At 34.0% G+C, this 24,035-nt stretch overlaps 2 protein-coding genes across 4 annotated transcripts; one reads left to right on the forward strand and one right to left on the reverse strand.

Annotated features, from left to right (window-relative positions):
• Positions 1-3,043: 3,043 nt before the first annotated feature.
• LOC108209433 (guanosine nucleotide diphosphate dissociation inhibitor 1) lies at positions 3,044-10,850 on the reverse strand. Its single transcript, XM_017380334.2, has 13 exons — positions 10,615-10,850; positions 10,000-10,062; positions 9,829-9,912; positions 9,611-9,718; positions 9,309-9,481; positions 8,895-9,006; positions 8,731-8,811; positions 8,507-8,569; positions 8,325-8,426; positions 6,200-6,324; positions 5,365-5,575; positions 5,200-5,274; positions 3,044-3,376 (listed from the first exon to the last, which is right to left on the reverse strand). The coding sequence occupies exons 1-13, from the start codon at positions 10,699-10,701 to the stop codon at positions 3,326-3,328; spliced, it is 1,335 nt and encodes a 444-aa protein (XP_017235823.1). The 5' UTR covers positions 10,702-10,850; the 3' UTR covers positions 3,044-3,325.
• A 3,993-nt stretch (positions 10,851-14,843) lies between these two features.
• LOC108205677 (histone-lysine N-methyltransferase ASHH3) lies at positions 14,844-22,152 on the forward strand. 3 transcript variants are annotated; one of them, XM_064087098.1, is made up of 14 exons: positions 14,844-14,955; positions 15,804-15,875; positions 16,210-16,339; positions 16,673-16,784; positions 17,260-17,359; positions 17,857-17,935; positions 18,029-18,200; positions 18,276-18,356; positions 18,556-18,685; positions 19,615-19,642; positions 19,729-19,813; positions 20,631-20,679; positions 20,744-20,825; positions 21,067-21,523. In XM_064087098.1, the coding sequence occupies exons 2-13, from the start codon at positions 15,858-15,860 to the stop codon at positions 20,813-20,815; spliced, it is 1,056 nt and encodes a 351-aa protein (XP_063943168.1). In that variant the 5' UTR covers positions 14,844-14,955; positions 15,804-15,857; the 3' UTR covers positions 20,816-20,825; positions 21,067-21,523. The 3 variants fall into 3 exon arrangements, with proteins under 3 accessions (XP_063943168.1, XP_017231176.1, XP_017231178.1); XM_017375687.2 differs by lacking the exon at positions 21,067-21,523 and adding an exon at positions 21,917-22,152 and having other exon boundaries at positions 14,845-14,955; XM_017375689.2 differs by lacking the exon at positions 21,067-21,523 and adding an exon at positions 21,917-22,152 and having other exon boundaries at positions 14,856-14,955; positions 15,812-15,875.
• The last annotated feature ends 1,883 nt before the right edge of the window (positions 22,153-24,035 follow it).

The following is a 24,035-nucleotide window of genomic DNA, read 5'->3' on the forward strand; positions in this document are numbered from 1 at the left end:
GGTCACTGGTGTGTGTTCAAATTTCAAAATAATGAAATTTTAGGTAAGAATAAAATTTTAACTGTTGTAACGGTTGAATAGGACTATGATGAATGATGGAAGAGTGGCGTTAGTGCACATAATTAAAAATCTGTATATAACTTCCTCTTCACTTGTTTTCTCTCTATTTAAAACTCGGAAGCAGGGTTTTAGTTTTGGTGCACCGTGTGGTTCTGCCCCGAGGTTGAACAAATAAAGTTTTGAGAACTTTCTTCCACAGTTCTGTTAACCAAAATGTTAAGAAAGTGAGTAGAAACTCTTTTGAAACTTTTTTCATTCATATTCTGGAAGGATCTAATTTAGTAATGTGTTCAATTTATTCTAAAACAAGGTTAGCATATATAAATTACATAAATATGTTAGTGTTCAAACTAGGCCTGTAAATGGATCGGATATCCGATTCGATCCGTGGTTAAACAAATGGATATGGATCTTTATTAAAAAAATCCGATCTGCTAATAATCCGATCCGATAATAATCCGGTCCGATAAAGAATGGATATGGATATGGTCAAATCCGATCTGTTAACGATCCGATCCGATTCATGTTTAACTATATTATATATTTTATATTATATTGTATTATAATATAATATATTATTATTAATATATTACATACAAAATAAAAAATTCTAAAGATACAAGACAAAACCCTAAATCATATTTTCTTATAATCGATCAGCCGCTCCTAATTCTTGACATGGCTCTCACTCTTGTTATCCGGTTAATCTAATAATCACTCTTTTTTTATGTAGAGTGAGTATAAACACAGGAGCTAACTCTTCCACTTAAAACCTCCTCAATCACCTGGTTCCGTATTTAAAAAATATTTATCGATTTTAATCCTTATTAATAGAGGAGCAAATCATAATTTGCTTCCTCCAAAAGTATTAAGCAACTTATTTATTATTTTTCTATTTACTTGATAAATTCTGTGTTGAAGTTTTTATAGGAACAACCTACAAAGTTTTTATTAAATACTGCTTTATTAGTTTTTTTTATCTATTACGCTAAAGTTTATGAATTAATATAGCTAGAAAATATCACCTTTTTTTGTATGGAAGTTAAAACATTGTTTACGGTGAAAAAATATATTTCATAATTTTTAGTGGATCGGGGCTCCGATCCGATTATCCATGATCCGAGTGGACCGGAAATGGATTGACTTATAAAATATCCGACTCCTGATCCGATCCGAATCCGATAAATTTAAATGGATTAGAATATGGATTTAGCTAGATCCGATCCAAATCCGATCCGTTTACAGGCCTAGTTCAAACCATATCTCACAAGATGACTTCTCATCTAAAAGGTGTTGCGAAATATAAAAAGAAAACAGACAACTATTGAATCATATTTCAATAAACATATTTTTTTCAGTATCTATGAATTATTAATTTATGATTTTTTTGGGACCGAAAATTATAAAGGGATCTCCCAAAAAATTATTATCTTGTTATGTTATCGAGATTTTCAATTTTTTACATTGGCCCAAGTCGGGACCAGACAAATTATTATTTTAGAGAGTTTATTAATTTACCGAATATTAATTTAAAGAGTTTCTACTGTATGAAGAAATGATTTCAAAGTGTAAAAACTGACTCATTCATCTCTGAGCCTGAGCTCATGTTTATATACAAGATGATTAGATGAAAAACAAATTCTGTTACAAAACTTCTCACCTCCGACCATCGAGCCATCATTGTCGTCGCTGAGAAATTCCTCATCATCAAGCTGCCATTCCTGATGCTGATTGACCAGCATTTCGTACTCCTCTTCATCTAGCAGATCAAAAAGTTCACCAATAACCTCATTCCCATATCCAAGTACCAAAGCTCCCTGACTCTGCCAAAGGACATGAGAATCCGAACTACCCTTATCTTGGTAGTTGCCCCGTCTTCAGCTAAGTAGCGAGCCAGCTTATTCTGGCTTTCCACAACGGCTTGCTTCCTCATAACTAGATTCTCATCTGTGAGACGTTGATTGAGTTGCTAAATGACTCGAGAATGCCTGGGATCAACAAACCAACGACAATCCTCCCATTCTCTGAGAGCATCAGCAGCTTCAATTTCGAGTTCGATGAAGTTTTCATGAACTCCAAAAGCAACACGAAGACCAGCCAAGATGGCCCAGAGCTCATTCGCCTTTCGATTGAGATGCCCAAAAATATCTGAAACCATAACGATGATGCGACTTTCATCTTCTCTAAGGACCGCTCCAACACCAGTGGTGTACTGGTGTTACCATTTGGGAACGGCCGATTGTAATGAACTGCATGCGCATTCAACTTTGCAAACCCTAAAATGGAGAAAGTCCAACCCACTTCCGTTTCGTTTTTCTACGAGACTCCTGAATTTGATACTTGGGGTTAATATAGCCCCAGGCTGGCGTGAAGAAATAAGGTTAATTCCTCTCCCCAAGCATCTTATTTCGACCAATGCATCTCTAATTGGAGGAAGAGTTTTCCAGTTATCTCGAAAAGAAGCGTTTAGCCTCCTTAAATCATTACCGGACAGTTATTAAAATTTCCTGGATGAAAAACACAATTTGATGTTTGGATTACTGAGGGCGTCATCCAGTTCAAATACAAAACAATCAAACGTGCTTAACATGATAAAGCCACTAATCCTTCCAGTTCAAATACAAAACAATCAAACATGCTTAACGTGATAAAGCCACTAATCCTTTCATTCACTTGTCATCAAATGAGGCCTAAGATAATAATACTATACTTCATTCTATATTTAGGACAAGATATTAAATAATTATAATTAACGTATCATCAAAAATTAAAAATACGGAAATTTATGCGAAAAGACAACAAAATAGAGGAATCAATCAGAAATGGCGTAGTATTTTAAAAGAAGGATGATGATCTGGGTTCGGTCATGGGCTTACTGGCTTCTTTTAGATATATAAATCCAGATAGCAATGTATACAAATTATATACTACAAACCTGTATCCTTGCTTATGTGATACTAGTAAAAGAAAATATATAACCAGCTGACGTAAAAGAAAATATATAACCAGCTGACGAATTCCTCCGTCAAAAGCAAGGTAAGTGTGCTAATACCATTACATATGATGACATGATATAAGATCTATGCTGTAAACAAAAAGATAAGCATTAAATCCAGTTTGATTTGTACCATCCATCACCAAACTAGTTGATACAACATCATCATAATAGAACTGACTGACAAGGCAAGACAATCTTCAAAGAACTCCAAGTACAGTAGATAGAACATATTACAATAGATTCCAAGATCACATTACAAGTTCGTTCTCATTCTTCAGCAGCACTGGCAGCACTTAGATCAACATTGAGGTCAAGCACCTGCCAAAAACCCAAGCTAGCTTTTTGAGCAAATATACCTTTAAACATGTCAAAACTCACTACTAATGAAGTTAATTATTTTGAACATCCCTCAACTCTTGCCCATTTTTAATTCAGGTCCATAAACAAAATTTCTTCCAAAGCGCATGCCTAAACTAATTTTTTGATGGGAGGTGTTAGTTAAAGTTCCAAAATCTTCAACCCAGGTGTGACTAATGAAAAGTGCAGGTTCATAAAAACAGAAAGCCAGAAGTGTGTATTTATATACGCACACATCTTGTATTTTTATAATCATGCACAAAATTATTTTGATGGGACGTTTTGGTAAAAGTTCCAAAATCTTCAAATCAGTAGTGTGACTAATAGAAAGCTAAATGTTCAACAAAACAGAAGGCCTAAAGGGTGTATTTGTATATGAATATATGTATTTTCAGGACCATGCCAGACACCCCCCCCCCCCCCCCAAAAAAAAAAAAAAAAAACACACACACACACAGGTATTAATAGGAAAAATTCGAAAAAGACCGGAGTCTGTGGGAAAGAACGAGGTTATATTGGCTGAAGATATTATAAAAAATGCTCTAAAAATAGTTGTACCAAGTGCTCGTTTAGTCTATTATGGAACATATTACTATGCCTTTTGCCTCCGTATACTATATAAATGTATATATAGGGTTCGACACTCCTGCTCCAACAAAAACCAGTTAAACAGAGACTAGATAGAAACCAGAAGAGTGAGAAGGGTTATAGAGCCCATGGATGGACCCCGAGGTGGACCTTGGTAGGGCCAAGTGGGGGCTCTTGGGGGTCTTGTGGAGACTACATGAGGCCATGGGAGCCTTGATGAGGCTTTGGTTCACCCGGGGTGGACCTGTGGTGGGTGATCTCATATTTGGATGGGTGATGACAATACAGGGGATGGGTGATGCCTTTCTCTTTGTTTCCATTTAGTTTCTATCTTAGTTGTTTTTATTTGGACATTTGCATATATGCAATTGCTCAAATACAAACCCCTAAATATAAATCAGACAGGCTCGAAACAGCCCAAAATCCCAAACTTAGACCTAATCAAGCCCCATCCAGGCCCACCTTGGGGTTCATCCCTAGGGCTCACAAACCTTCCCATTTGCCTTGATTACATTGGTTTGTATTTTTTAATTTTGGTGCCCCCCCCCCCCCCCCCCCCCGGCGGGTCTCTCTCTCTCTCACACACACACACACAGATATATATAATCACTCTGAGTTATAATTCACTTGGAGTACAGCTAAGGGCAAGTCCAATGGTGTGTTGTTCTATATCTATATTATAGAACAAAAACTAAAAGTTACCACTCCAATGGTATTCTATATCTTGTGCTAAAACTGAACAATACTATAATTTGTTCTATGATTCGAACAAAAGATAGATGGAGCTATAATTGCTAAAGTTTATAAAGTAGAAAGAGAGAGCCATGGATTAAAAAGTACTCAATAGTGTGGGATCTTTTAAAGTTAATTAAAGTGGGAAGCCTTTGGTATTTGATTGAATTTTAAAACAAGATTTGAAACGAACCATTGGAGACATGCTGTTATTTTAACACCAAAATTCACTTTTTGATGCTAAATTATAGCTACCTGTTTTAGCACAACCATTGTTCAAAAGGAATTATGATCACAAGTCAAAAGTTTCCATTTTCATTTAGAATAAACAAGGAAATGCTTCTTGTTTTTGCTAATAACTATTAAGACTCCAATAACTTTAAAGTTTAAAAGAAAACCGAAGAAGCTTTGAGGTCACCAAAATAAACATGTTTCAATATCGTTAAAAAGAAAATTTTACTTACCTTCCCAGTTATCAGGGTGTACATATTCAGCACATCAGCAACAGTGGACTCAAAATGAGTTGTGGCATCATAGCTCTGTGAAACATCAGAGAGGGATAAAATGAACATCTATGTTATGAATTTTCATATTAACAACTACCAAAATTAATAGTAAAAGAGACTAACCGTGGATATAAAACAGTTGTCCAGAGAAGGCTCATTGACTGGCTCATATCTGTCGTACATATCAAAGAATATCTCATCCACGGGCCCTAATAGGTCAATTCCTGGCTTTAATTCCGACTGTGGCTGGTCCGTCTCTGCCTCAGTGGAGACAAATGCAATAAATTTCCCTTTTGGAGCAACATTGTGAGAGTATGAACAGCAAAACAGGTACCTACAACAGGGCATAGACTGAGATGTTGAAACCTCAGCAGAATAAAGTGCATACTTTTAATTGATAATATTTAAAAATACAGGTGTCAGCAGGGAATGCTCAGACTCAGATATAGGCATATAGCAAACCACTTACAATGCTACAGATAGAGGGATGATGTAATTTTTGTACTAATGTCAGACGCCTATTAGTAGAAGGAAAAAGAAAGCATGATTTATGCAGTCAATCTTCAGTCAGCGAACTCATGTATAAAGAAACAATGTGTTCCAAAATAAATTTAGACAGCGCCTCATGTTTAATATGTCTTACACAACGCTTGAAATAAATTAACCAGATCCTTGATCCCATAAGAAAAATTGGATAACAAATAAATCAGTGCAGTTTTTTCTTGAAAGACTAGTCTACTTCAATACAATAACCTAATTTATTAATTTAATATGTTATTACATCTCAGATATCAAAAACCATATGTAGTTTTTATCTTCGAAGAACTTGACCGGTTCTTTTTTTTCCCCATTTGATCTAGAATAGCTAAAAATAGATTGCACATATTACGATTACAACCAATATATCACAGGTGTTATATAAATTAACAAGTTTCTGCTGCAAAATTTTAACACTCACATATCGGATCTACGACCCAACTGTTTCTGTGGCAGGATAACCTGCACTGAGTGAGAATCACTGGTATTTGGGATCGGATGACTCATTATGCATATTGCTCTGGCAACCTTGCCAACCTTCCTAACCTGCAAAGATTGTGTACTTGCAATCAGATTAAAATACATTTAACTAAGTTCAAAATCGATCAGTAGAAAAAGATGCCCTGCAATTCTTTCAAAGATTTACAACATGTACATACCCTCACCACTCAGTACAATTTTATAATTTTCTACGTTAAACTTCTACCTGCTATCCGTTAAAACTCTTCAATAAAACTATAAATCTTCTTTGAAATTTATTGATGTAAAGCATGCTTAAGTTATATGCTTGTTAGAGCTCTAGCCAAGATGCGGTCTAGATGTCTCTAGATGCCTGGGGGGATAACTGATAAGGCACCCGTCTAGAAGCAAGACAGCATTCAACACAAACAAGTGTGATCTATCACAATAATATTATCTTCATTCTAATCTATATTGCAAAATTTGTAATCTCTTTCAGTAGTTTAGTATTGTATGTACAAACTACAGATGCTTATACAAACTTTAAATGCTTCTGATTATATAACAGTATCTGTATCAATAAACTTCTTTTAACTGATCTAAATTTGATTTACATGACATTGAATCATTGTTGTCAAGGTTCTCAATCGAGAGTTGACTGGAGACGTAGACTTGTGAATTGTTAAAAGATTATCGAACTTGGTGACTAGTCATTGAAGCAACTAGTCGGTAAATCCGGCCTAGATTGTAATTGAAGGAAAAGAAAAATATCTATGTTATAATCGTACTCAACATGTACATGCTTATGGCATTTTTTCTTCTCGCTTCTATTCTCTGTAGAACTAAGGGACTGTTGAGTTAGCTTAAAAGATGTAACTTCTTGTTTAAATTAAGAAATGGAGTAGAATTGAGAAGTAAATAAGTTAATAAAGTGTTTGGAAAAGAAGTAGAAGCTCGGAGAGAAAAACTAGTATTCTCCACTTCTTAAAAGTGCTTCTTATTTACACAAACGGGTCAAGAAAAGCAGAAGCAAGAAGCAGCTTCTGTTTCTGCTAATCAAACAGGCACTAAAACAGATATATTGTGTGTGATCAAACTGAAATATGTGTGTGTATATGCAAGATAGTTGTGTATGCAGTCAGCGTATATATATGAACACATATAAATGAATAAAAACAAAGTGCAGATGTTTATAATTAATATACATACAGGAATGTTAGGACTTGTGTTGTGAGGAATCACATACTATATAGGATATAATATTGATATATTATTATTAATTTATTGACTAGTCAACGAGTTCTATCGGCTCGACTATATTAAATAGTAGCAAGTATTATTTTGTACATACATCATAAACTCCACTATACAATAATATAACTACAAGTATATGACACAGAATAAAGAGAACAAAACCATAAAATGACTGTTCACAATTAGAAAACATAATAGTTATGAGATGATGATAAAAGAGATTAAAGCATTACAATCATCACTTTAAACCATAACATGCTCAACTACCTCCCTTCAACAAAGACTTGACAAATTACGTGATGAGTATAGCATCTCTTTTGCTTCCTTTTTTCAAAAATAAAAAACATAATGCTAATGATGAGCACATGGAAACTTTAGGACCTTTACTTTTTTAATGGGCAATCCCGTTGACGATAACAAAATTTAATCCGGATTGGGCCATGGGTTATTTTAGCCCCAGCCCCAGTCTAAACATGGCAAGCAGTCATTTCTTCATATACACGTTCATCTAACTGGGCATTTATTAAATATACATTCATCAGACGCATAAACAGCCGAAGATCAATTGACTATTTTCCTTGATCAAGTACAACAATCTTATGAAGTTTTAATGTATTTAAGCAACAAAGATTGACTTCTTCGCATAATTGTTCAAGTAGAAAAACAGTGTCAAGATTTAAACTCCCTGAGCAACAAGGATTGACTTCCTCGTATAATTAAGGTTATCAGGAACATAGAAATTATAACATATATAGTTTAGCATCTATCTCCACAAATTGACTTGCCAGTAGAAGAAACTGTAAAACAGGACGACAGGTTAAAGAAGTTACTACCTTGTTGGTTAAGTAGGATGGATCACATACAACTTTCTTGCACTTGGCAGTTTCCCCTTCTGATGTAACACCACAGGCTTTGCCTTCCTCATCAAACTCAACCTGACATTAACGCTAGATCACCATAACAGCGCAATTGTATAAGGTATCTGACCAGTCTCACATAAGAAGAGAGTGCATACCTTGCATTCAGGTTTGTTCAACATGTATGTACCACCATAGACAGCACTAAGTCGAGCAAAAGCCTGAAAAATTGGAAATATATATCCAATAAACTTTAAAGGCATATTCCAAAGTCTTATTATGTTTCTTTGAGAATAGAATGAGGTATATATCATTAGCCAATAGGAATTAGGAACTAGAAGAAGAAGATTAGGGCGGGAAGAAGCAGTGCAATGTCTAGGACCTGTGGTAGCTCTGCTAATCCATACAAAGGATATATATACGGTGATCCTCCTTGAAAGCGTGCAAGAGATTCCGCATAAAGCTACGAAGTACAGAATTTAATTTTTAGGGAAGTTCATAGTGCATTTATAACAACAAAACCAAGAAAAAAGTATGAATCTTTACTTTCATTCTCTTCACAGTTTCCAATGCAGGTTCGTTCAGATAGCGATCATCACGATGAAGTGCCAACGCATGACCAATAAAGTCAATGGTGTTGTCATCAAGACCATATTTACTGTCATTTTTAAGTGCAACAAAAGGAAGTGAGCAACATTACTATCGTAAGCTCTGTTTGGAAAAAAATAGTTGCAGTTAAGGTTGCTGGTCTCTCACTCTTCTTCTAAACTAGTTTTAACAAACAGATTCAAAATGTGTCTAAACCGGGTAACAATTCCTATATATTTATTTTATTTTTTCTAGAGTAACACCTGAAACGAGAAAGAGTACAGTTAAATTTAACACAAGATTTCCAACACTCACTGGATATTAAGCTACAGAAAGAATAAATAAAATCATCATAAAGATAAGAGAGCATACGCAATAAGATCTTTAGTTGTCACTCTTGTCAAATCCATTCCCTCATGCGTCCTAGGATCAGTTTCATTGTAATCTTGGACATATATAAAGAATTTACGAGCACGGCGCTTCTCGAAGATTCCCATGAGAGGAGATTTGAGGGCCTCCATATCAGTTGCCGGCACTTTGTGCACCTATTGCACAGGTTCATCACAAGTTCAGATTGGAACAAATTTTACAGATACAAACCAGAAAGAGGACAGTTTTAGCTAAAGAGAAGACAACTGCCCAGTCTACCCCTGCTAATAAGAAATAGAATTTACCTTTCCTTTATTATAGACAAAGCTGCCATCAACTGCTTTGAATGACAAATATTTGGTAACATCAGTGTGAATGAGCACTCGAACAAGCTCACCGTTTGCCATAATAAACTAAAAAAACATTTCAATTAGAATAAACTGCAATTTAAACGGCAAAATAAAAAAAAATAAAAATAAAGTAGCCTTCAGAGCACTTCAAGCAGAGCAGTTTTGGTAGAAACCTTAGGTATCATGTCCACATTATAATCCCTACTCGAACCTAGATGAGCTGGAGGCTTATCACTTCCTCTAAACTTCTTCCACAGCTGCACATCAGTAATCACATAAAAGCTAAGTTAAAGTAATCCACAAACATTTGGCATTTTTTGTCACCAAAGGTTAAACATGCTTACCTGAATAAGATTAAGCGAAGTTGACTCCCCTCCATAATAGTCATTTCTGTCCATGTGCAGCACCTGATCCACGTTATGTGTATAATCAAACCAGTTAATATGTGTTTATACAAGAATCAATCAATAGTACAAAACATGAGATTCACTCGAATCGCAGTAACCAATAACAATGATCAATCAGATCCTACAAACATCAGACACAGGAACAAATGAAGGTGGAAGAAATTGCAAAAGTACGAAGCGGAAGACTACAAAGCAGTACATATAACAGAGACTGAAACAATGAATGCACCGAAAAACGGATCCCGACGTCAGAAGGTTTAGAAGAATAAATCCGATGGAGTCACCATTTCAGAATTCAGGTAGCAAAAAGAAAAAAGTAACACTTGCATTTCTACAGAAATCAAACATCTACTGCTCGCATATCAGTCAATCATTCTATCGATAGCTTGGAACAAGATATAAATTGATAATTTAGAAGAAATTAACATGATAACATTCTTTGAAGTCTACGCAAGATAAGAAATGATGTAGATCGATCATAATCAACGAAATTAAGTTCCGATCTCATGATGATTCAGTAAGATATAAATATTAATGAAGAAAAAAAGGAACCTTGAGACCGTCAACGGAGAGAAGACCGCTGAGAATACATTCTTTGAGACCAGTTCCAAGCACAATCACATCGTATTCTTCATCCATGGTGTGGTGTGATGTTGCGTGAGTAAGTTGAGTAATTTAAGATCCAGATGAAATCTAGGGTTTCCGTGCTGCCTGCCTTGTTTTGTGTATATATAACAAAGATGCTTTGCTTTTACTTTGCTGACCAAGAGGACTCCCTCAACTCAATATCCTTGCTAATTTTATACTCACTCTTTTTTTTTTTATATGACGCTTTGATTTTTGGCACACACTTTTAAGTGTTTTGACCGGGTAGTTAAAAATATTATTTTTTAAAATTTCTTTTTCTGAATAATAATATATGATCAAAACTTTTATTCAGAAAAAGAAAATTTTAAAAATAATATTTTTAACTACCCGGTCAAAGCACTTAAAAGTGTGTGCCAAAAGTCAAAGCGTCATATAAAAAAAAACAGAGGGAGTATTTTATTTCTTTCATATTTTTTTTAAAAGGAAATATTTATATACGAATCTATTTAATTGCCTTCCAGAAAATGTTAATAATCATTTTTATTTTCATCTCATATTTTTTGTTTTTTGAAAAATAAACTTCTTTCGTTAATGATAAACATCAAACAATAATGTCTCCAACAAATGAGTAGGAGGAGACGTGAAAATATTCGAGCAATTTATGAAACAAGGCACCACTACATGACCAACCTCCAGCAGGTTATCATTTCTTCCGTTTATAGTTTCAACTGCAAGCATAGAATCTGTTTCAATAATAACTCTTTCCTCTTGCCTATTTTTCATCCATGACAAGACTTCTCATACGCCTAATACTCTCTGCCTCTAGCACATTATCAGGGGAGGGGAAGCCATATTCTTGCCCTCCAAAAATTCATCCATGTGATTACGAAGCACCATTCCAATCGAGAAGGACACGGCATTAGGGAAGACCGACGCATCAACATTTACTTTTAGAGTTCCCTCCTTTGGGCACTTCCACTTCTTATCCTCAATCCCAACCTCATTGCTACGACTACCATCGAAAGTGCCTACCTGCTTTGTTTTCCTCCATCCGTCCAAAATAGTGAAACTCCTCTGCATTGCTACAGCTGGAGTTGTAGACTTGGATTCCCATACTTTTTTATTTCTCCAAACTCCCCCCCCCCCCCCTCACAACACCGTGCAAATCTTAGTTAACTCCTCATATGACGTCGTCGCCATCTTGTTCAAAAGCCAGTTTGATGCCGATGTAACAGTGTCCATGCTGTAAACTAATCCCACATAATGTCAACAATACGCAGCGAAATGACAGTCAAAAAATACATAAAGAAGATGTTCAACATCAGAATTACACATGGGGCAAATAATAGGCACAGAAATACCTTTTGACATGAGTCTATTCCTCACTGGTAAGTTGTTTCGACAGAAACGCGATAAGAAGATTTTGACCTTATGTGGAACCAGTAGATTCTATATCCTATTCCATCCACCTGACTGAGTTACTACAGCCACTCCACTGTGTTGATCATGCCATAGCTGATATCCCGTCTTTACGTCATAAATTTCTTTTGTCGATCTAGACCATACTACTCTATCTTCAACTACACGTTGAGGCACTAGAACTGTCAGAATAGCTTCAGCATCTTCCCCACTACAAAGTGCCCTGACCTTACCTTCATCCCAGACTTTGGTACCTGGATGAAATAAAATCAAAACACGCTCATTTCTACCTTCATAGATAGGGAGCTTCTCAACATAATATTTATTCTTTCTCAGCCAAGGATCTTGAACTGCTACAATATCTTTTCCATCCCCAACAACCCATCTAAATCCTAATCGGAGAGACTCCAATGCCGACCATATCCATGTCCAAATGGAACTAGACCCCTGGCATAAATCCGTGAAAAGATTTATTTTTAAATACCTTTAAATATTTGAATTAAATTGTCCAAATAAAGTGCAAATAATCAAAAAAAATTATCTGCGATTTATATAAATATTTGAAAATCGGTTAAAACATATACATACCAAAATTGAAATATTCTAGTAATTTTAATTGGACAAAATTTTATAATATAAATAAACACGAATTTTGATAATTTTAAATCAAAGAACAACTCTGATTTATAGAAAAAGTCTAATAAACTCAGTTCCTAAACTACTCGCTTTTACAAAAATAAATAAATAAAATTGATCATTTAACATGTACCATAATTAGATCAAATAATCACATAATTGCAGCAACTCACAAAATAGTTTTTGAAAATCAAACAAATCAGGATAATATATAAAATTCTATTCCTGCTCTTTTAGAAAATGAATAGCAAATTAATAGATAATTGTAGAAAATTCTGAGACGTTCGAGATACTAGAGTGAAGATTCATGTTCTTGACAAAGATAATTACTTTTATCAGAAAGTAAAGATGCATATACTCCTGATGTCTCTTGATAAAAGGTATGTGAACTGCATATTTAAAAGACCTCATGTTTCTATGAAGATATGCACAGGTGTTGGAGCTGATGGTGATGAAAATGTTGGCAATATGATTTCCAAGCATGTAAATGAGTATTCACCAGAGGATACTGAAGAGGTACACAAATACAAGAAGACCATGAACGTTTTGTTTAATGGTCTTGAGCAAGATATGTTTGATAATGTTATCAATTGTACCACTTCTAAAGAAGTTTGGGGCACCATCAGAACACGGTGTGAAGGAATAGAACAAGTCTGGGAAAACAAGATGCAACTTCTCATACAACAACATGAGCACTTCCATTTCAAGGCTGGAGAGAGTTTAAGCGAGACATTTAACATATTTCAAAAACTGTTAAATGATCTAAAACTCTATGGAACAATCTAACAAGCTAAAGATTCTAATATGAAATTACTAAGGGTTTTTCTTAAAGAATGGAAGTCTATGACAGTCTCTCTTAGAAACACTCAAGAATACAAGGAATACACCTTCGAGAGACTGTATGGAAGTCTAAAGACCCATGAGCTTGAAATGGAACAAGATGAGGAAATTGAAAAGTGTCAAAATAAAGGAAACTAGTCTGTAACTCTGGTTGTATCAAATGAAGATGTTGTGAAAGAAAAGAACATCACTCTAGCTGAAGCCTTCTTATCAAGAAGGTTTTAAAAGCTTAAATTCAAAAGAAATCCAAGTGCAACCAAGCTATTCAAAAGCAAATTTAAATCTGACAAGATTATGATGGATAGATCTAAGTTCTCTTTTTCTTCCTTCAGAGCATCTCTAATGTGGTTAGCTGTAATGATTGACTAAATTGGACCTATAAGATATTATGTAAAATTTGCTAAATCTGTGACACATTTTGTTTCGATTATCATGGCTATACTAATTGGCTATATTTTAAATATAGCATGTTATTAATATTTGAAATTGTTATAAATATAATGTAAAATTTTAATATGGTAATTGGTGACATGACAGTTGCTCCACATCTGTGGGAATTCGACAAGTATAGTCATTCATACAATCTTAGTTAAAATTATAAACAAGAGGGCAATTGATTATGGTTGAAGTGTCATATTTTCATGAGATTATGTATATATATTTTTTGATATGCCAACTCGTTTTTTGATTAAAAATTTATCATAATTCATAATCGGAGTTGTTGGAGTCAAAACACTGATAAAAGCTACATTTGTCGAAAGCTTCAAATATAATTATTTTTCAAAGAGATTACTAACAACCCCTTCAAATTTATATATACAAACATATATTCTTCAAACTCCCTCTGTCCCATTTAATTCTATACGTTTCTTATTAACTGCTCGACACACATTTCAATGATCTTATAAAATATAGTTCCATAACTTATTTTTGAGATTTTCTTTTTCTGTATAAAAATATAACATCCATACTTTACTTCAGAAAAGAAAAATTTTAAAAATAGATTGCACAACTACACTTTGTAGGAGCATTAAAGTCCGTGTCGCGTCCCCGTCCCCTGTTGTATACTCCTCAGGAGGACGGAGGGAGTATTTTATCACTCAAGATCTCAAAAATATAATAATCGAAAATATTAGTACTACCAATTTAAAAAGTAAAACGCTGAACTAAAAGACGAATATACCCTGATGTTATTTGCGAATACTGAAAACCAACCGAGTTCTGGGTGGCCCCGGACAGGGATAAAGATGAGAAGTCAACACATCTTCTATCCCTGACGACTAAACTGTGTTTGAAAGTAAAACACTCTCTCTCCCCCTCCCTCTCTCTCTCTCTCTCTCTCTCTCTCTCTCTCTCTCTCTCTCTCGTTCCTCTTCACTCCGATTTCCACCTCGCACGTTTCATCTTCCGGTAAGTCTCCCGAGTTCCGTCAAGTCTCGTAAAATCAACAATCTCTCCTGCATGCCTGTATACATATAACAATTCTACACACACACAATTGATGTTATTAAAGTTTCTTATTACTGCCCATCTTGTGTTTTCACTAAATCTTTAACTAGCGGAATGCCCTATGTTCTTTTCTTTGAATGATTTATGTTTCAAAAACTGGTCTTTATTATGTAATTGGCACTCTTTTTATTCATTAATCTTGGTTTTGTTAATGTTTTATTATCGTTGATTCAAGAAATTTGATGCCTTTGTTTCAATGTTAAAACTAGGGCAAAATTCTGTTACCCTGTAGCTTTACAATTCTCTCTTTTGGATATCGTAACTGGACACCTAAAAGTTTACTCCTTGTCCATAATTTCAGCTTCAAATTCGATGCGCCAAGTTTACGGTTTTGATAAAGTAATCATTCTTTTTGAAGACCATGTAGTTTATACGCTTTTTATTTATTGTAAAGTTTCAACTTGACAATGGATGTCGAAGATTAATGATTATATATGTGGGAGAATCCATTTTATACTTTCTTAATGTCTTATTGGTGAAATTATAAAAATGTGTTCTTGTAGCTTGAGATGTGCTGCGTGGTGTGTGTGTGTGTGTTCAGTACCATCAGTTTTTTTTTTAATTAGTCTAAATTTAGTCTTTAATGCTGATCAAGTATATTATAATTTTCCCTAGTTGCATTGCTCCCCCATTATATGTGGTCAGTAGAGGTATTTTTAAAAGTCAAATCTCACTTTCTTTAAAATGTGGGTGTTGCGCTAATGTTATTAATGAACTAACTAAACTCTCAAATGATTAGTTCCTTTTAGATGTGCAGGTGATCGTAGTTTAAGATATTCGATTCTGTAAAGTTGATCAAGAATATGCCTGGAATGAAGAAGGTTGAGTCAAAACCTACTTGCTGCTATATCTTGTAATCTGATTTTAGAATAATAATTTATTTACTTCACATATATGTTGTGCATGGTGAGATTTATTTGACTTCTCATTGTGATAATGTTTAGATTATATGATGATTTTACTGGAATTTAGCAACCCTAGTGTTTATTGTAGTTTTACGGCATTAAATGGATGAATATCCTTTAATTCTCATAACATATGTTTAAAAGGTTCAATCTAGTATGTTTTATGCAGGTTCTTATGTTCTTCGATACCCTTTTTTATATTTCATATTTTTGTTTCTTTCTCATTAATTTCCCGACCATCTGTACTCAGAAAAGTAAGCATGAAGGTTTTGGGGACATATTCGATAAATTGCTGGAAAATATTCCAGCTCCTGTTGACTTTGAGCTTCCAGATTGGCTAAAGAAGTCAAAGCCTATGCACTTCAGCTACATAAGACGCAGTATCCTTAAGCATTCTGAAGCAGCTTATTTCATTTTCTGTGGTTGTTTTCCAGTTTTCCTAATATTAAGCAAATATTTACAACTTTTTGCTTATATTTCTATTGGTTTTGCTTACATGGAATAGTTTTGGTTTCTCCTTACCATTTTCGAGATCATCTGCTAATATAATCAATTTTTATTTAAGTTCTGATGCTTATTTGGTGCTCTTTTTTCTTTTTTTCACTTTATGATATTAAGACAGCTCTTGTAAACAATTTCATTTTTGCTCTCACAGCCCACCATCATGTACACATGTATTATATCGTTTCTTTGTTTTATTAACAAGTTACTAGATATATATCGCACGAAAAAAATTAAAAAACGCCAGGAGGACGACGGCATATTCTGTTCCTGCAATACAGCAGTTGGGTCGTTGGGTGTGTGTGGTAGAGACTGTCATTGTGGGTAAGACTGACTCTCTCCCTCATGCTTAGTTAATAAGCCTTCAGGCAAAAATCATTATCACTGTGTATACCAGTGCACTGACAGTGAAACTTGTTTTATTTTAAATCTTGAATAAGATTCTGTACAGCATATTTTAGTGTCAGAACAAATTTATGTACTCCGTACTAGATTGATTCTGAAGCAGTCATCAGACCATGCCATTCCATCCTACTTAAGATGCCTAAACTACCACTGTCTTCGTGTTACAATATGGCCTAGAGTAATATGATAGTGTATTGTGAAAATTCGTTTTAATCTTAAGTTAGCATGCTACTTGACAGTATATGTTAATGATCACTTACATTTTCTAGGGAGCTTGACACGCTACTCTTCTAGCTGGTTTCAGTAGTGTTATGAGCATTATATATCTCTGTCAATTTGGCACATGAGGGAGCCAAAGGCCAAACATAAGTCAAATAATGGTTTCTTTTTGTAGGATGCTACTTTCTAGCTGCTCTTCAGGATGTAAGTGTGGGAGTGCATGCATTAATAAACCATTTCACGAAAGACCTGTGAAGAAGATGAAAATTGTGCAGGTAATGAACTGGATAATGGATCTCAAAACAAGAATACAAAATAGCAAAAGCATATAAATAGTGGAAAGAGTGATTCCTCAACACCACCTATCCTCCCCCTTCTATCCACCCCAGCCGCTTGTGTACTTTGTGTTATATGTTTGGGATGTATTTCGTCTTAACTTGACGAACTTAAACATTTCAAGGTAGGTCCATTCATTCTCTACAACACTTTGTAATGTGGTCTGACCAGATTTTCATGTTTATATCACATAGCATTACATCAGTCATCTTTAGTAGTCCTCTGGTGGTGTCTTACATCCACAGTGATAGGCAGAAACACAGACATCCTTCCAGGATCACCTTCTAGGGGTGTGCTTCATTTGAAAGCTATATTCCAAAGTATATTAGTGGAACTGATTTGTAATCCTTTCCAAGTATCAACTTTGAAATACTTCTTCTATTGTTTCACAGGACTTGGAATATACCTATAATTCTTATTTTTGTATTCCTCTCAGACAGAAAAGTGTGGATCAGGAATCGAAGCTGATGAAGATATTAAACATGGAGAGTTTATTATAGAGTACGTGGGAGAAGGTAAAATCTTGAACTACTGTTTAGTGTATTTCTTCGGTTCCTTGTTTGATACAGAAGAGGATATGAAAAATTCTTCCTCTTCTACCAATGCAGTTATAGATGACAAAACATGCGAGGAAAGGCTTTGGAAAATGAAAGACCGTGGTGAATCAAATTTCTACTTGTGTGAAATTAATCGAGATATGGTGATTGATGCTACCTACAAGGGAAATAAGTCGAGATACATAAATCATAGTTGCTCTCCAAATACTGAAATGCAGAAATGGTTATATGCTCATCTTTTTGCTGAAATTCTAATTGCAATGGTCATCGTTCAATACTTATGAAACTCTCTCTTTAGGATGATTGACGGTGAAACAAGGATTGGTATTTTTGCAACTCGAGACATTAAGAAGGGCGAGCATCTGACATATGATTATCAGTATAAGCCATCCCTTTACTTTCAGTGTTACACATACAATTAAATTCATTTGTTTTTGCTTATTCCTCAGGCTGTTTAAGTTCTCTAAGTAGTTTAGTCTAGCCTTCAGAAGCGAGGCATGAGATCTTACATGACAGCTCAAGTAGCATTTACTTCCTTGCAATTTTGTATGATTCGACCAGTCTAACATGTTTAGCAGGTTTGTTCAATTTGGTGCAGATCAAGATTGTCACTGCAAGGCTGCTGGCTGCAGGCAAAAGCTAGGGGTTAAAGCTAACAAGCCAAAGATTCCTTCCTCTGATGCTACATTAAAAGTTGTTGCTAGTCAGGTGACAATAACTCCTCCCAGACTGAAATCAATTTTACAAAGAAAGGATCTAAGCATGGTTAACTTAATATGTACAAGTTGAACCATAGTTAACTTTCTGTTATAACCTTTTCTATGCATCCAGATAATTTTTGACAAAGTCACAGTTAACGACTGTTGCAAAATATTTTGTTCAACTGTTAAGTTCCTTTACCACTGTGTATATGTTATAAAAAATTAACGAGGCAATGACAAAGTATACAAGAAACATCTCATTGAATTCTTTCTACACTTTGTAGTTTATATTGTTTATTATGAACCGTTAGGCGTGTTTATGTTCCTCTCTTAAATTTACACTCCAGGAACTGGAAACTGGATCAGATTTTCTTGACCTGATCTTGGATATTTTTTTTAAAATTTATTCATTCACATGCATTGTGATTCTATCTACATTGTGCCTTTGTTCTCGTTGCAAACATATATGCAAATGCAATGAATTTCAATAGTCCTGCAAAGGTGTTGACATTTCAAAGAAGAAAAGAGAAAAACAGGGGAAAGATAACATGAGAAGAAATATAGAAATGAAATATAAAGAAACTTAACAGAGGGGATTGACCAAGTCTGACTGGAGGATAGAAAGGAATGTACACAGGACTGGGGGTATAAATAGAATGCGATAGGGGTTTACTATTGTTATGAAAGATATCAATTGATATCTATCTTGAGGTGCTTTACTTTTAATTTTGCTAGTAGTTTTTACAAATGATGTTCAGTAGTCAGTGCTCAAGCTATTGGTATTCATCACACCTGTAATGAAATATCTGTATTAGCCTTTTTAAAGCTTCTTTTTACCTAAGCAACCGTTCAATTATATATATATATATATATATATATATATATATATATATATTCAATCCAACATCAAACTGATCAGAGACATTCTTTTTGTAGGTGTACCAGAATGGTGTCTCGCATGCAGGTAGGCGTTTCCTTGGTCCATATTTTTGCAAGTTCTTAATATGCTTGTCTTTTATGAGACCATGAAATGCTTGTTATCATGTTTAGGTTTGAGGTGTAGCGATAACCAGAAAAGGTGCAGCCATAATTGCATTGGTGAAATTGTTAAGATTACCCGTGGAGTGGATACCTGGTAAATCAAATTTATCCTAGTTTTAGAAGCTTGTGTAGCCTAGATGGAATTTTTTCAAAATTAAAATTCACTAAATTATTGCAAAGAAATTTAAATATTACAGGAAAGTCTATTTATATGTAACATGAAGCATTAGCAGTTCTGTATATTTTCCCTTCCGGTGTGGTGGAAGGAATTTTTTTTTACTTTTATAAGGTATCTTGTGTTTTTTTCTGCGAAAAGTTACTGATGAAATATATATTTATATTTTTAATAAAATGAGGCAGGCATGTTTTATTTGGTAGTAGACCTGTATAAAGAATGTTTTTTATTTTATCACAGCAGTGGTTAATTATTTTTGCTAGGAAATATAATAGTGGTTTCCTTTGTATTTTGATTTAATTGGCCTTTTGACTTTAACCACTGTGATCTCTATATTATTGTTAAAGCCTAAAATCTCTTTATCTAAACACTTGTAAGCTATATGTCAGACTATAATCTCTCCATCCACAATTTGGTTCAGATAATAGCATGAATCTATCCACAATGTTATATGCTCCCTTACTTCTCGAATATGATTTTTGTGTTCCCTTGTGATTCCTTAGAATTTTCCCTTGGACATAGGGCAGCTTCTAATCATCCATTCCTCATCTGACTAATTCTTTTCATTCTGTCAACAAAAAAAATGCTTTTCATGTTACATTGGGTTATCTACTTCAAAATTACTGACTTGCAGACTTGGCCGAAGTTGTGTTTTACTCTTTGTAATGCTATTATTTGGTTTTGTTCCTAAATTGGATAATCACGTTCTTTTTCTCAACTTGTACACATATTTCAGGACATTCGGCGTTGTGAAGCGATTCGATAGCATTACCCGAAAACATATGGTATGAGAAATTTGTAGTCCATGTAATTACTCTATTTCGCCAATAATCATCTTTTTTTCCACAGATAATGTATGAAGACGGCACTACTGAATATCTTGATATGTCGAAAGAAGATTGGGAAATATGCAACTTTTAGAATATCAAAGGTAAGTACAATTCTATATTTTACTAATTTATTGTCTCTAGCTTTCCTTAGGTTGCATCTTCTTAGGAAAATATATATAAAATTAGTATGATTTGTTGGAACAACAAGTATACTTAGTGTATGGGCATGAGACATAATTTGAAAAGAAATCTTGCTGTCATGCTATTCATTCTTGTATTTTCCCTAATATAGTAGAATTAAAAATGACCACCAAAGTCACTTGCAAGTTCAAAATATGACAGCAACATGGATAACAGATTACTGATCATGTGCGAGTGCGACGACAGACTACTGGTCAAATTTGTAGGCCTAAATGGGAAATAGAGAAACTAAATAGCATATCTATTTTTTGAAGTGGTCAGTTAACCTTCTGATCTTTGAAGGCCGCTTCATTGAGCTTGCTGTACAAGAGAATACCAAGTCCCAAGCTCTCTTGATTCTTGAATATTCTTCCCAAGTTCTAGTTTGGATAATTCCCTGTATTAGCATTTAGCATACAAATAGAAGAATATTTCCTGCAAATTATTGGTGCTTAGCCAAGTTAAATAATTCGAAGATCACAATATGACATAGAGCATATATCTGTGCTAGTTAATGTGGTATTTGACTTGTGCTGAGCCAAGTTCAGTGAATTCTATGAGCACAATATCCATGTAACTTGATGCTTGCTAATAATTGTTGTTGGATTGTCATAGTTAATTTTGTAGAATTTACCCACCCCCTTCTTATTCCCCAACTAAACACATTCAGTTAATCTATTGAACTTTTACCTAGTTCTTGAGTGTTTTTCAATGAGAAGCGCCGTTACTGCTATAGCATGACAAGTGCCAGTACTGCTATTATGAGCTTAAAATGGAGTAGTGCTGTAGATCAGAGTTGCCGGTTATAGAGATACATTAGCATGTCTGCTGCATCTCTCTACTACAGTTGCCACTTGCCACTTGTAGCATTTCCCTAGCATGTTTCAACTGCATTCCTTCTGTTTTTGATCAGATCTTTCGTGGTCTCTTACTTTTATAATTAACTAGTAGCTTAGAACTAGTCAAACAACTAGTTTATGCACATAATATATGTCCGAAATGGTGGTTGCAGGTATCAATGTCAAAAATGGCTGATATTCAGGCTCCTAGCTCAAGTGTCAAACCTATGTTGTAGCATACATTATTTCTATTTTTTTTTTTTTGCATGTAACAATATAAAGTTTCTCCTTGCCCAATATTCTTCTCAACAAACTTTCACCTTTTTATGTACTATTAGCATATATCCTTTATGAATACTCAATCTGACAATAAGCAAATTGTAATACTTTAGCTGATTTTTTTTAACTATCTTACACAAGTAGCCATGGTTGATTTGTGCATTATCTTTCTGATAAAGTCGAGAAAACGGTGTAGAAGGATAAATAATTTGTTGTACACATTGTTGACCATACATAAATTCAGGCGTGTGAAAAACATGATTTTTTTAAAAAAAGTGAAAGTTATGGAACATAAAAGATAGTATATTGTTTTGCTTAGATAGCCTTGAAACTGTCCCCATTTTTAATGTTGACATCTGTCTTGTATAAATTAAAGTTAATAATCGGTATTTTTCTTAATATTTAAATATTTTTCTTTTTATAATAAATATATTATTAGTTAAATATTTTTCTTATAATTAGTTGTGTATTCGACTATTATCACATCGCTTATAAAGTATATATGAAAATATAAATAGTATAAATTCTAAATAGATGATTAATTAAGTATAGTTGTTGAATTTAGATTGAAGTGGAGATGTGGTCCAGGTATAATTCAGTATTGAAAATTTTGAACCAGATGGGGTTGGATGAAACAATGTATTATTTCATGAAAGTTAGTATTTAAAGCGTAATAATTATCGAGACTTTATCATACTTCATTTTATTTATATGAGTAAAATTTTAAAATCCACTTATGATCATTTGAATTTAAACTATCAATGAATTTAAGTACCTTTAAATTTTAATACGCAGAGATGTACGTGAAAGTAAGAAGATGAAGACGTAATGCTTTGTACTTAAATCCATGTATTTTTGCGATGCAGATATAGAGCACGTGGTGATCAGTTGTAACGAGTACACTGATTTAACATAAAAAGCGTGTATTTCAAATTGTCTTTTAGATAGTTTAATATTATAGATAAAGTTATTGAGAAAATATAAATTAATTTGATAAATAATTTATTTGAGTGAAGAAACCGATTTTTATTAAAAATTATGAGAATAAAAAATTATTCCAAAAAATATATCCTAACAATTTATGTTTAACCCCAAGTCGATTTCAAACTTATTGGATCTCTAAATAATTACGCAAACGTATATTTTTTGACTTGAAGTCCCTCTCTCAACATGCTCATAATATTTATGTTTTAAACTTGTTAATACAAAAAAATTTTGAATTCAACAAGTGTAGTTTGAACTTTACCGAACTCAGTTGAACTAGTTTGACATTTAATTGCCACCTCTGATTTAAGACCATTCTTTTGTTCTGAAATCACCTACTGCACCACAATTTATTGAATCAGAAGATGGTAAATACCGAAAAGAAAAGAAAGTTGGTGGACGAGAGAGTAGGTGTGGGATGTGAGATGTTGTAGCTCAGCCCCCACTAACTCCTGCCGTCGCCTTCCAACACCCATCTCTTATTTTCGTACTCCCCCGTCCTCCTAAGTTATATATATTGGGGGAAAAAGACACGATATGGATTTTAATGCTTTCGTAAAGTATAGTTCTATAATTTATTTTTAAATTTTTTTTTCTGTATAAAAATTTGAATGTTATATTTTTATTAAAAAAAGAAAATTTTAAAAATAAATTATAGAGCTATATTTTATAAGAGTATTGAAATGTGTGTCGAGTAGTGAAAAAGACGTATAAAATTAAATGGGAGAGAGGGAATAGTATAATAACTATAACTACACTGATATTCACCGTTTCCTACTGTACTTTCTTGCATGCAATTAGTTTCTTGCATTCAACCTATCAAAGAGTATCCTGGCCACCCGGGTGGCCCGGACCGGTTCGTTTTCGGATTGGACAGTTGAAATCATAAATATTAGAGGTGAAAAAAAGCCAAAATCAACCCGAAACGGAAACAATAAAATCGATAAAAATCGATTTTTGTAAAATTGAATTGATTCGAAATCGAAAATTAAAATCCAAACGGGTCTGATTGTTCAGTTCCGATTTTAT

Source organism: Daucus carota, chromosome 2 (assembly GCF_001625215.2).
Source record: "Daucus carota subsp. sativus chromosome 2, DH1 v3.0, whole genome shotgun sequence".
In the NCBI taxonomy this organism is placed as follows: domain Eukaryota; kingdom Viridiplantae; phylum Streptophyta; class Magnoliopsida; order Apiales; family Apiaceae; genus Daucus; species Daucus carota.

Bases quoted from the DNA above. Each gene is read 5' to 3' on its own strand.
- LOC108209433 (XM_017380334.2), bottom strand. From the start codon at position 10,701: ATGGATGAAGAATACGATGTGATTGTGCTTGGAACTGGTCTCAAAGAA. The intron at 10,063-10,614 runs GTTCCTTTTTTT...AACGTGGATCAG, and splicing joins TCTCCGTTGACGGTCTCAAG to GTGCTGCACATGGACAGAAA. The intron at 6,325-8,324 runs GTAGTAACTTCT...CAATCTTTGCAG, and splicing joins CATCCTACTTAACCAACAAG to GTTAGGAAGGTTGGCAAGGT.
- LOC108205677 (XM_064087098.1), top strand. The intron at 18,357-18,555 runs GTATAAGCCATC...CATGTTTAGCAG, and splicing joins CATCTGACATATGATTATCA to GTTTGTTCAATTTGGTGCAG. The intron at 19,643-19,728 runs GTAGGCGTTTCC...TATCATGTTTAG, and splicing joins GAATGGTGTCTCGCATGCAG to GTTTGAGGTGTAGCGATAAC.